Source organism: Symphalangus syndactylus, chromosome 8 (genome assembly GCF_028878055.3).
Source record: "Symphalangus syndactylus isolate Jambi chromosome 8, NHGRI_mSymSyn1-v2.1_pri, whole genome shotgun sequence".
NCBI lineage: Eukaryota > Metazoa > Chordata > Mammalia > Primates > Hylobatidae > Symphalangus > Symphalangus syndactylus.
In genome coordinates, this window is record NC_072430.2 from 107,424,023 (window position 1) to 107,437,531 (window position 13,509).

The 13,509-nt window shown below is 41.4% G+C and overlaps 1 protein-coding gene across 2 annotated transcripts in view; it reads left to right on the forward strand.

The window, feature by feature from the left end:
• Window positions 1-6,962: 6,962 nt before the first annotated feature.
• The window catches only part of NBEAL1 (neurobeachin like 1), a 230,526-nt gene continuing 223,979 nt past the window's right edge, over window positions 6,963-13,509 (forward strand). For both annotated transcript variants that reach the window (XM_055290242.2, XM_055290243.2), the window contains exons 1-2: window positions 6,963-7,195; window positions 8,343-8,623. In XM_055290242.2, coding sequence (XP_055146217.1) covers window positions 8,573-8,623 — 51 coding nt within the window. In that variant the 5' untranslated portion in view covers window positions 6,963-7,195; window positions 8,343-8,572. The remainder of the gene's footprint in view (window positions 7,196-8,342; window positions 8,624-13,509) is intronic.

Here is a 13,509-nt window from a genome sequence, read left to right on the forward strand (position 1 = left end):
TAAAACTGATATGCTACAAAAGTAGAGGAAATGGAATCATATTAAATAATTAAGATTTTAAAAAGCACTGGCCGAGTGCCATGGCTCACGCCTATAATCCCACCACTTTGGGAGGCCAAGTTGGGAGGGTCACTTGAATCCAGGAATTCAAGACCAGACTGAGCAACATAGCAAGACCCTGTCTCTACAAAAAATACAAAAGTTAATTGGGCATAGTAGAGTGTGCCTGTAGTGCCAACTACCTGGGAGGTGGAGGTGGGTAGATCACTTGAACCAAGGAGTTTGAGGCTGCAATAAGCCATGAATATGCCACTGCGTTCCAGCCTACGCAACAAAGACCCTGTCTCAAAAAAAAAAAAATATACATATATATATGTAAAAGGCAGAAAAAGAGTGAAAGACAAAAATAAGAACAAAGAATAAGTACAATGCATAGGAAATAGTCATGAATATGGTATATGTTAATCCAACTATGTCAATAATCACTTTATATGTTAATGGTCTAAATATGTCATTTTTTTTTTTTTTTTTTGAGACGGAGTCTTGCTCTGTCACCCAGGCTGGAGTGCAGTGGCGTGATCTCGGCTCACTGCAAGCTCCGCCTCCTGGGTTCACGCCATTCTCCTGCCTCAGCCTCTCCGAGTAGCTGGGACTACAGGCGCCCGCCACCACGCCCGGCTAATTTTTTGTATTTTTAGTAGAGACGGGGTTTCACCATGGTCTCGATCTCCTGACCTCGTGATCCACCCGCCTCGGCCTCCCAAAGTGCTGGGATTACAAGCGTGAGCCACTGTGCCCGGCCTAAATATGTCATTTAAAAGACATAGTGGATCAAAAAACAAGACCCAATTATATATTATCTACAAGAAACCCACTTTAAATATAAAAACACATATAGATTAAAAGTAAATGGGTAAAGAAAAACATACCACGTTAATACTAATCAAAAGAAAGAGGAAGTAAACATATTAATTTCAGACAGAGCAGACTTCAGAACAAGGAAAGTTATCAGTGATAAAGAGGACCATTACATAATGATAAAGGGGTCATTTCTCCAAGAAGACATAACAATCCTTAACACATATTTCCCTAACAACAGATATCAAAATATGTGAGGCAAAAACTGATAGAACTCCAAGGAGAAATAGATGAATCCACTATTATAGTTGGAGACTTAAGTACCTCTCTATTATATAAACGGACAGATCCATCAAGCAGACATAAGGACATAGTTGAATTGAACAGTAACATCGACATCTGTCGACTACTTATCCAACAACAGCAGAACACACATTCTTAAGCTCACAAAGAGTATTCACCAAGCTAGACCACATTGTGGGCCATAATACACTTTTTTTTTTTTTTGAGACAAGAGTTTCATTCTTCTTGCCCAGGCTGGAGTGCAATGGCACGTGACCTCAGCTGATGGCAACCTTCACCTCCTGGGTTTAAGTGATTCTCCTGCCTCAGCCTCCCAAGTAGCTGGGATTACAAGTGCCTGCCACCATGCCCAGCTAATTTTTTGTATTTTTAGTACACATGGGGTTTCACCATGTTGACCAGGCTGGTCTTTGAACTCCTGTCCTCAAGTGATCCACCTGCCTCGGCCTCCCAAAGTGCTGGGATTACAGGCATAAGCCACCATGCCTGGCTGGCAGGTATATTCTTTCATTGTTAATACATTTAGTGGCATTCTTTTTTTTTTTTTTTTTGAGACGGAGTCTCGCTCTGTCACCCAGGCTGGAGTGCAGTGGCGCAATCTCGGCTCACTGCAAGCTCTGCCTCTCGGGTTCACGCCATTCTCCTGCCTCAGCCTCTCCGAGTAGCTGGGACTACAGGCGCCCGCCACCACGCCCAGCTAATGTTTTTTGTATTTTTAGTAGAGACGGGGTTTCACCGTGGTCTCGATCTCCTGACCTCGTGATCCGCCTGCCTCGGCCTCCCAAAGTGCTAGGATTACAAGCGTGAGCCACCCCGCCCGGCCAATTTAGTGGCATTCTAAGGTTATATCTGGTGAGATGAACTGAAACTCATAGCTCTGACATAAACTGAGATGCTATGTGAGTGCACGACCATTTAAATTAATGTGGAGGCCTTCTTCATGAAAATCAGGCCACATATATACTTTTAACATAAAAGGACAGGCTATTTTAGAAGCTGCTGGGTCATACAGTCTTATGAAAGAAAATGTTCTGAAGGTGGTAAACGTGTTTATCTTAAGGTACACTGGGAGAAAAAGTAGCTGTAGTTTGATTGGTAGAGAAACATCTCAATGTTGTTGAGGGGCTCACTCATGAAACCAAAGCTTATCCCCACTCCTGGGAGCCATCAGAAGCCTCAACAGAGGAAGAATGTTGGCATCTAGCTGACACCTAGACGTTACCTAAATGCAGTAGAATTTGCCAGGCTCAAGAAGGGGCTGGGATCTACCCTTTCTTACTCTGTGAGTATAATGGGGACACTATAGAGGGGAATGGTTTAAAGACAGGACTATGGGGAAGAGACACAGGAGAACTGAGAACTAAGAAACTAGGTATTATCCAGGAGGGACATCTTATTAAACCCATGCAGTGAGGTGTTATAATTATTGCCTTGTATGTGGTACAAAGGAAAGAATTATCTAAACAAAGGCGTAACTCCTCATCTCCCCTCTCTGTAGCTTTAGGGAACACTTGCACCCTTCAGAAAAAGAACTACTTAATTATCTACTAATATCCATTGGGTATTTTGTCTAAGGGAAAAGGGAAAGAAGATATTAAACTGGGGTAATCCTGGTTCACAGAAGTTTGATGAGCACCAGCCTTAGTTGAATTACCATATGGAAAAGAGAATCAACTAGTAGACTCCTAGAGACAATACAGGTAAGTTTTCTGAGTTTCTCCTTGTCAATGCATAACTTGAAATCTCCTAAGAGACAGAAAGAAGGGACACACAGGTTACATGTTTTAGTTCTTTGTGTGTTTATTAAGGGTCAGTCCTCTGGAGTCTTCCTATTTGCTGGCAAAGCTGAGGACTGCCTCTATGATAGACACCAAAGCAAAATACTGCTATCATTTGAGTCCCAGTAGGGACTGTCATGTGGCATCTTAGACAATGTATTTCTCTCTTTCTAGCTGTAACTGCAATAATGTCATGCTTGGAGATTCAATGCCTATATGTGGCAATTGGTTTGGTTTTGTGTCACAGCCACAGATTATACCTCTTCAAATCTGTGTCACCAGTCAGATGCAAGGGGAAGAAAATAAGAATAGATGGATGAATCCATGCAAATCTATCAGTATTGCCTCCAAAACCAACCAAATGCATTCTGTATTAACTGTAGGAAACTTTCAAAGTGTGGTTGTGAATTAGCAGCACTGGCATCGGTTGGGAGCTTGATAGACTGCTGACCCACTGAATCCAAGCCCTACGGAATCAAAATCAGCATTTTAACAAGATCCTCAGGTTATCAGTATGCAAGTGAAAGTTTGAGAAGCAAGTTGTACCATATTATCAACTTTTGTTTATAGACAACACATTTATTACTTTTTGCTCTAGTTTACAAATTATGTTTTATAGTGCTAGTCTTTTGAAGAGTCCAACATGCTGTAAATTAACAGTTTATAGAAAAACTGGACGGATTCAGGATATAGAGGCATATGGTGAAAAAGCTAATTTCTTTCATTCATATTAGCCCGGAAATATTTATTGAATTCATACTGTGTGTTCCAGAACTGTTGAAGAAACTGAAGATATAGCAGTGAACAAGTCCCTGTTTTCATGGTGCTTACATTTTATTAGGGGGAACACACGCTGGACAAACAAATGATACATTAATATCAGTTAATAAGTGCTACAGTGAAAAAGAGTAAAGAAGGAAGAGAGGTTGCTATTTTGGCAAGAAGGGTCAAGGAATGCTTCATGGATACAGTGATTCTTTTTATTTTATTTCACTTTTTTAGAGACAGGGTCTTGCTCTTTTGCCCAAGCTGCAGTGCAGTGACATGCTCATAGCTCATTGCAGCCTTGAACTAATCTCAAGTGATCCTCACGCCTCAGCCTCCCAAGTAGGTAGGGCTACAGGCAAGTACCACCACACTGGGCTAATTTTTTTCTTAATTTTTTTATAGAGGGGGGGGTGTCTCACTGTGGTGCTCAGTCTGGTCTCGAACTCCTGGCATCAAGCAATCCTGCCTTAACCTCCCAAAGTGCTGGGATTACAGGTGTGCGCCACTACACCCAGCCTGGATAAGGTGGTTCTTAAAGATTTTGTGCAGCCCGGGCACAGTGGCTCACACCTGTAATCCCAGCACTTTGGCAGGCCAAGGCGGGTAGATCACCTGAGGTCAGGAGTTTGAGACCAGCCTGGCCAACATGGTGAAAACCCATCTCTACTAAAAATACAAAAATTAGCCAGGCGTGGTGGTGGGTGCCTGTAATCCCAGCTACTCAGGAGGCTGAAGCAGGAGAATTGCTTGAACCTGGGAGGTGGAGGTTGCAGCGAGCCAAGATCACACCACTGCACTCCAGCCTAGGTGACAGAGCGAGACTCTGCCTCAAAAAAAGAAAAAAAAAAAGATTTTGTGCAGACATCTGGGGAAAGAGATGTCCAGGTAGAAGGGTTAGCATGTGAAAATCCCTGAGGCTGGAGTGTGCTTTGTGCCTTTGAAAAGCAGCAAAGAAGTCATGTCTCAAGTAAGGTAAGAAAGGCCAGAATAGTTGGAGAAGTCAGAGAGGAAAATGTTGGAGGAAAATGAAGTAGGTCCTTGCAGGCCTTTTAAAGTGGAATGGGAAGCCATTGGAGGCTTTTTAGCAGAGAAGTGACATCTTACTTCCATGTTAAAAGATCGCTCTGTTTGCTATGTTGAGAATAATCCATGGATTGGGGGTAGAGTCACGGGCAGAGTCAGGGAAACAAGTTGGAAGGCTATTACCATAAGCTAGAAAATATTTTGTATAACTTCAACCATTTTAAAGACAGTAGCCACAGCTAGGTGCAATGGCTCATGCCTGGAGTCCCAGCACTTCAGAAGGCCGAAGCAGGAGGCTCCCTTGAGCCCAGGAGTTCGAGACCAGCCTGGGCAACATACGAAGCCCCTGCCTTTAATTAAAAAAAAAAAAAAAAGAAAAAAATAAAGATAGTGGTTACTACTACTATACCACCATCCATTTAAGGAAGAAAGTGTGGAGAGATGGTTAGGTATATTTTGGAGATATAGCTGAAAAGATTAGATTGGATGTGAAGTACATGAGGAAGAGAGCAAGCACACTTCCTAGGTTCTTGTACTGAGCAAGTGCAAGAACAGAATTGCTAAGTACTAAAATAGGGTATCCCAAAGGAAAAGTATATTTTTCCCCCAAAGTTTTGACATTTCAAAATTTCACATGCCTAATGGACAACCAAGGAGAAATGCTGAATGTAAAATGTAATTTCAGGATAAAAAATCGAAGGCGTAATTTGCAAGCAACTACTCTCAATTCTGCCATGGTAGAGTGAAAGCAGCTATAGACAATACTAAAGGAATGGGCATGGTTGTGTTCCAATACAATTTTAGGACACTGAAACTTGAATTTGAATTTCGTCTAATTTTCACATCTCAAAATATTCTTTTGATTTTCGTTAAGCAAGTTGCAAACAGAATGGGCTGCAAAGCCTATAACATTTACTGTCTGGCTTTTTTTTATTTTATTTTTATTTTTTGAGACAGTGTCTCGCTCTGTCGCCCAGGCTGGAGTACAGTGGCGCCATCGGAGCTCATTGCAACCTTTACTCCCAGGCTCAAGCGATTCTCCCACCTTAGCTTCTAAGTAGCTGGAACTACAGGCGTGCACCACCACGCCAAGCTAATTAAAATTTCTTTTGCAGAGACAGGGTCTCATTCTGTTGCCCAGGCTGATCTCCTGGGTTCAAGGGATTCGCCCGCCTAGACCTCCCAAAATTCTGAATTACAGGCGATAGCCACTGCGCCTCGTCTACTCTCTGGCTCTTCACAGGCAATTTGTGGATCGTTGTTACAAATGAAACAAGATGGCCGGGCGCGGTGGCTCACGCTTGTAATCCCAGCACTTTGGGAGGCCGAGGCGGGCGGATCACGAGGTCAGGAGATCGAGACCACGGTGAAACCCCGTCTCTACTAAAAATACAAAAAAATTAGCCGGGCGTGGTGGCGGGCGCCTGTAGTCCCAGCTACTCGGAGAGGCTGAGGCAGGAGAATGGCGTGAACCCGGGAGGCGGAGCTTGCAGTGAGCCGAGATTGCGCCACTGCACTCCAGCCTGGGCGACAGAGCGAGACTCCGTCTCAAAAAAACAAACAAACAAACAAAAAAAACCCAAATGAAACAAGATAGGACATTAGTTGATCATTTTTGAAGCTGGGTGACGGTATACAGGGTTTCGTTATACTAGTTTACTTTTGAATATACTTGAAATCTTTCACAATAAAAAGTTGTGGAAATGTTTAGGTTTAACAAAGGTGAGTTATCTTACGCGTTTTTCCTTCCTTATACAAAACAAAATCTCTCTGAAAGTTGTCTATAGCTAGTAAATGCCTTTTGCTTCTTTTCTGAAAAAGCAAAACTCTTAGTGGTGGTAAAATAAGTCTTTTGGATATGACACTCGGTGACGACGAAAGCTGGCACAAAAGGAAAACAGGATATTTTGGGGGTGTGTGTGTGTGTCTTTTGTCTTTTTACATTATTCTTAAATTCCCAGAACCAATCCCGGTTCTACAAATAAGTGAAACAAAATCCCCTTTAACACCGTAGGGTCTCACGCCCTCAGATGACTCACGGAAATGACGCCATCAGCGAAAAGCGGGGCGGGCGTAGACGTCGGCACGTCAGCCCTCCTCCATGTCCAGCTGAGGGAAGGCTCGTTTCAGCGCCGCGGCCGGCGCCAGCTAAGGGATGGGCAGCCAGAGCTTGTCGACTGCGGCTGCGCAGGTATGCTGGGGCGGGGCTTCAGGTCACCCCGCCCATCCCCGGCCTACGCGACCATTGACCAGCTGCCGCCCGAGGGCTGGGTAAATCCTCAGCGGCCGAAATGATTAGCCCAGGGGGCAGCTCCGCCCCCGGCTCCTCCCGGCCTCTCGCCCCGCCCCCATGTCCCGCCCGCCCGCCTGCCTGGCTGCGGGGTGACACGGGGCTTCGCCTTGGGAAGGGGTCAAGGGAAGCAGTTAGACGGCGGCCGGGCGGCGGCTGCGGCGCGGTACGCAATGTGAGCGCGGTGATGGGGAGCGGGCCGTTGGGAACAGGGGGCGGCATGGCGAGAAATGGGAGGGCCCCTGTGCTTGGTGGTGGAGGGGCGGCTGTGAGTGGGCTAGGCTGTCCGAGAGTGTTTCGATACTGTAGTGCAGGCTGGGATCGCGGTCGGGAGACGCCAAGTCCGCGTTCCTCAGCTCTAGAGATTCTCTTGGCAGCTTGGCACACCTTAAGTTTGCCTCTGTTTGGGTTGTCTGGGATGTGAGGAGGAAATTAAAAGATTCCCCCAAACACTTGGATGCTTCTTCGGGAAGTTCCTCGCCGGTGCGTGCGTGCCCACTTCTCTTGGATGGAAAGGTGGAAAGGCCAGGTGGGCGGGTGGACTTCCACTCTCCGAGGATTGTTACAACAAACGAACTGGGAATTCCTCCCCCGCCCCCACGCCCTGCCCTGCAACACAGCAAACAGTCCCAACAACTCCCCACGCCCCAGATGGAGTCTTGCTCTGTCGCCCAGGCTGGAGTGCAGTGGCGTGATCTCGGCTCACTGCAACCTCTGCCTCCCGGGTTCAAGCAATTCTCCTGCCTCAGCCTCCTGAGTAGCTGGGATTACAGGTGCCCGCCACCACGCCCGGCTTATTTTTTGTATTTCTTTAGTAGAGACAGGGGTTCACTATGTTGGCCGGGCTGGTCTCGAACTCCTGACCTCAGGTGATTTACGCACTTGGGCCCCCCAAAGTGCTGGGATTACAGGCGTGAGCCACCGCGCCTGGCCCCAGCTTTGAAGAGGAGACCAGAACAAGAACATTCTAAGAGCTTTGATGTATTTGAAATGTCTGAGATGTGGGCCTTTTCCTTGTATCTGTACAAAAGGTATGAATGGGAAGGGAGTCTTGCTCCTTATTTTCACTGGACGCATTTTTGGTTATGAACATGTACCCATCTCTAGGAGTCTGTCTGCCCCAGAGGATTCTATGGTGGACATGCTGTGTTAGCTGTGATGTTTTCCTGAAACACAAGTTTCTATGAAATCTAATCACTCCATGTGAAAGTATAGCGGATTGTTTGCGGGAAGTGAAGAAGATACATCTTTAGTTTCTGATAAGTCTAGATTTTTTAATATGGCCTCTTTTTCTAACCTGTGGATGTTTTTCTCTTTCACAGATTTATTTAGTTGGCCAACTACCACTGATGAAGATATGTTAGAGTGACTGCTGAAATTGCCTTTTTGCTTTTAACCGGAGGACAGTCCATTTGTTTCACTTCTTTTTGCTTTCCTTACTGCTATGAGCTTTACTGTAACGGCTGAAAAACTTGGAAAATAAAATGGACCTGCTGTAGTCTTGAACATAATTTTTTTAAGGAAAACTTAAAGTGCCAGAGTGAAAGCCAGAATGGCATCCAGAGAGAGGCTCTTTGAACTTTGGATGCTTTATTGTACAAAGGTAATTGCTTTCCTTTTTATTTTTATGTTTTAAAACTTTATTATAAAATTTGTGACTGGCAGTATTAACACTTTATTTAATAGATAATAGTGTATTTAGTCATACGAATAACCCCAAACTTAAAAGCACTTAAAGGATTTTCTGTTTTCCTCTTTTTCAGGTTTGAACACACATACAATATTGGCATACTGTTAAAAACTGTAGGGTGTGGCTTTTATTTGATACTTATCCCCAAATGATCCTAAAATTATATAAGTAAAATTATGCCCTTAAGAGAAATAAAATATTTTTATTTTTGTTTGTGCTTTTCATTTTCTCCCACAAGTGAGCTTAGGATAGAGACATTTTTGTGAGAAGGGCATTAAGCATTTTTCTTGGAACGAACCTTTGAAATTGCATCACAAGGTTATTGATTGAACTGCGTACTGTGTGACTGCCACTAAGTTAGCACTCTTTGAGCATTGTCTCATTTCTTCCTCACTACAATACTGTGAGGTGAATATTGTGATCATCCCCTTTTACTGATGGGAAAACTGATCCAAGGGTTACAGGGTACTGAGTAGCCGAGAAACACAGTACTACCTGACTCAAGTGCGTACTTATCCATTTTTACTCCTTAATATTTTTGTCACTCAGAAATAATGTTCTTTCCCCTCCTTGTCTTTATGTGAATTTTTACTTGATAGCTTTGATTTTAGGTTATTGAGAAGAGTACTCCTTAAAAACATGTTTTTCAAGTGAGGCAAGGGTCAGAGAAACACCCCAATGTACTATTTGAGTTAATTTAAGTCTGTGTGGTGAAATTCTCAAGTCACAGCTTCTGTTTCTGCATTATCCTTTCATGCTCCTTAAAAGGCAGATTATTATTTAACAGTGGTCTCATTTATCTGTCATATTAAATTTAGAGATTACACTGGAATTTTCTTTGACTTCCTGGTTTGATATATATTATAATCGCTAAAGGACATATACTTTGAAATGCTTAATATGAATTTTTAAAATAGCTTTTAGTCTTGCGTAATTTAATACCAGAAATGTCTTTTTAAAAATAGACGCTTCCAATAAAAAAGGAATCCAATTCACCACTTTTGAAAATAATCACTAACACGTTAACCAAAAATTAAAATTAATTTTTAGTGTGAATACCCACTAGTTTGAAAATGATTTATTTAAAAATATATCAAACTTACTAGCTTTTACTGTTTTCAAAATGACATTGGTGAATGGGGTTACGTGTCTCATTAATAAGTTATATTCTTTTTAGGTAGATTTACTATTAAATTCAATATTAAAGCTTATTAAACAGATAGTATGGTTCATTGGCATACACTGAATTTTATTCTTAATGGCTTTTAATATAAACATGCCTCCCTTCTCTTTTGAAATGTTAATCCTCAATAATGAAGGCCTTTCACTGTCAGATTTTGAAGCCTATCTCTTCTTGGACAGGAATATAAATCTCAGGTTTAAGATTTAAATAATTTGTGTGCTTAATAAGATTTAAAATTTTTTCACTTGTTTTCAAAGAGTATTTAAAACCGTGATTTTATATTTTACCAGTTAATGAATAAGCTTTTTGTAAGGTAGACAACATTCTCTTCTGCAGACACCTTGAATCAGGTAGCTACTAAATATACCTCATAGATTTAAGTCTTCTTTCTAATGAGGATGACTACCAAATACTGTACCCAGTTGTTCTCTATACTTTTTGCCTTATTATTCTCACTCTAGCATTTAGCCTCTCAAAGCAGCTGACTTTTTTTTTTTCCCCACCTGACAAACTTTTAAGGCTTTTTTTTTTTTTTACACTTTTAATGAGCTTTCAGACCACTTGAGGACTCAGATCTTCTTATGAAAATATTTTCTACCATTAAGTTTCAAAAGCTTCTTAGACCTCTTTGTGAGCTTGAAATTGTAGTTTAGTTTTGGCTCTGCTGCTGCTTTGTTTTGTAACCTTGAACAAGACTTACCTCTTTAGGTCTCAGTTTTTCTCATTTGTTGAGTAAGCATGTGTGCATATATGTATATATAGGGAGAATGCTTATCTAACTCAGTATTCAGGTTTTTGTTTGTTTTGACCTCTGAGGGATAAGCAGTTTGTTGTTGTTGTTGTTCTTATTCTGTAGATTGTTATGTAGAACTTTTTAGTTCTTTCTTTTTAAACTTTTATTGTGGAAATTCTCAAGCATGCACCAAGTAGAGAAGATGTTATAATGAATTCTTTTGTGTCTGTCACCCAATTTCGACTATTACCAGTGCATGTTCAGTCACAGTTTATGTATAACTGTCAATTTGCCCTATCTCTTAATTATTTTAAAGCAAATCCCAGACAGTTTATGATCTTATCTGTAAATATTTAAATATGTATAATAACTCCTCTTAAAAACAATCACAACACAATTTTTAAAATTATCAAATATGTGATCAATGTTCTTACTTTCCTGCTAGTGTCTTAATATTCGTATTTTCCCACTGTTTGGCTCAATATTTAAAACAAAGTATACAGGTATTTTGTTGAAAATATCTGCTAAACATTTTCATCTATAGGCTCCCCTTCACCATATTTTTATTCTTTGCTGTTTATGTGTTGAAGAAACCAGATTTTGACCTTAGAGTTTTCTACAGTTTGAACATTTTGCTCACTGAATTCCCTTGATTTTATTTAATTGTTCCTCTCTTCTGGTATCTGGAAACTGACCGAACAGAGGCCTGATTGATTTGGGTTGTTTTGGGTGTGGAGGGCTAGAATAATTTATTAGTGTAGTGGCCATCTGTGATTTTTGCCTATATGTGTTATTAGGATTTTGCAAAACTGTATAATTTATATTGAGAACTGTCTCTATCAGCATTTGATTACAGTTCCTTAAAGGGAAGGCAGGTGGCATATATGTTTGATTCTCTTTGTCAGTTTTCACAATGACTTAATTTACTAGCATCCTCCCAAGATGATCAATTGTTTTTCTTGAGTATAAAGTCCATCTTTAATGATTAAAGTGTCTGCTGTTTTGTTGCCTTGCTTGGTTTGATGTCTACACAAAACACTGTATACATACCTGATTAAAGAAGACACCTTGGAAGATTTATGAAGGACTGCTTCCGGGCAGTAAGGTTAAGACCTCCTCCGTATTTGCCACAGTGCTAACCTTGGCACAGATATTCCACAGTGTATTAACAATAGGTCAATATTAAGGTACCTACCATCACAGCGTTTCTGTCATGTTTTAAAAGTTGTCCCTGAACATTGCAAAAGTTCAGTAGGTCTAGTAGTAGTACTACCTCAGAAATAACCCTTGGGTTGGTCATAGCAATGCTAAAAGAATGCTAATGGAATATATATGTCTTCTGCCTGGGTTCAGTTGTAAGCTTAAATACTAGTGACTAAAGTCCTTTAAGTAGAATTAAAATCAATTAGCAGTTTCAGTTTTTAGCAGATGGAGTCCCAATATTTGAAAGAATTGGAGTATAAAACTTGGCAATTTATTTGATTTTATTTTTAATTGATAATAATTGTATGTATTTATGGGGTACAATGTAATGTTTTGATACATGCATACATTGTGGAATCGTCAAATCAGGCTAATTAACATATCTGTCACCTCACATACTTACCTTTTCTTTGTGATGTGCAATTTGGTTTCTTACCAAACTTTTCAGGCCTAACTTCACTTTCTCCTTCTAGGAATAGGCTTTAATTAAATTGTTAGAAACATGTGTCTTCTTCCTAATAGGTTACTTTGTAAACCTTATGTAGTTATTGCATAATACAAGCAGGATAATTTCTAATCACCCAACATTTCTGCTCTCTAAAGATTCTTTCACTAGTGTATAAGACTATTAATTCAAGTTGTATAGTCTGAACCTAGGTGCAGTGGCTCATGTCTGTAAGGCTTACTGGAAGGCTGAGGTGGATGGATCATTTGAGATCAGGAGTTTGAAACCAGCCTGGCCAGCATGGTGAGACCCCGTCTCTACTAAAAATACAAAAATTAGCCGGGCATGGTGGCATGCACCTGTAATCCCAGCTACTCGGGAGGCTGAGGCAGGAGAATCACTTGAACTTAGGAAACAGAGGTTGCAGTGAGCGAAGCAGAGATTACGCCACTGCCTTCCAGCCTGGGTGACAGAGTGAGACTCCGTCTCAAAAAAAAAAAAAAAAGGAAAAAAAACAAATAATATAGTCTGAACTCTTCTTGCCTTCAAATGGTTGTCCCCACCCAGGGTCAAGGATTTGATTAACAGCACATTTCTTATAGCTCTTATAAGTTAAACATTAATTTGAACATGTTTAATCTTGTATCTGGATTTCGTTCAGTAGTTAACTACTTGTCTGAGTGTATTTTTCTTAAGTATAGAAGTATTTTAATACTAGTACTTAAGTATACAGTTTTTTTTTGTTTTTGTTTGTTTGTTTTTTTTTTTTTTTTTTGGAGACGGAGTCTCACTCTGTGGCCCAAGTTGGAGTGCAGTGGCCCAATCTCAGCTCATCACAACCTCCAACCTTCTGGGTGCAAGCTATTCTCCTGCCTCAGCCTCCTGTGTAGCTGGGATTTATAGGCACATGCCACCAGGCCCAACTAAATTTTTGTATTTTTAGTAGTGACGGGGTTTTACCGTGTTGGCCAGGCTGGTCTTGAACTCCTGTTTTTAGTAGAGATGGGGTTTCACCATGTTGGCCAGGCTGGTCTTGAACTCTTGACCTCAGGTGATCCACCCTCTTCAGCCTCCCAAAGTGCTGGGATTACAGGCATGAGCCACTCACTCAGCCCAGTATTTTTTTTAATGTCTAAAGATTTCAGGGCAGGTGTGGTGGCTCATGCCTGTAATCCCAGCACTTTGGGAGGCTGAGGCAGGTGGATCACTTGAGCTTGGGAGTTTGAGGCCAACCT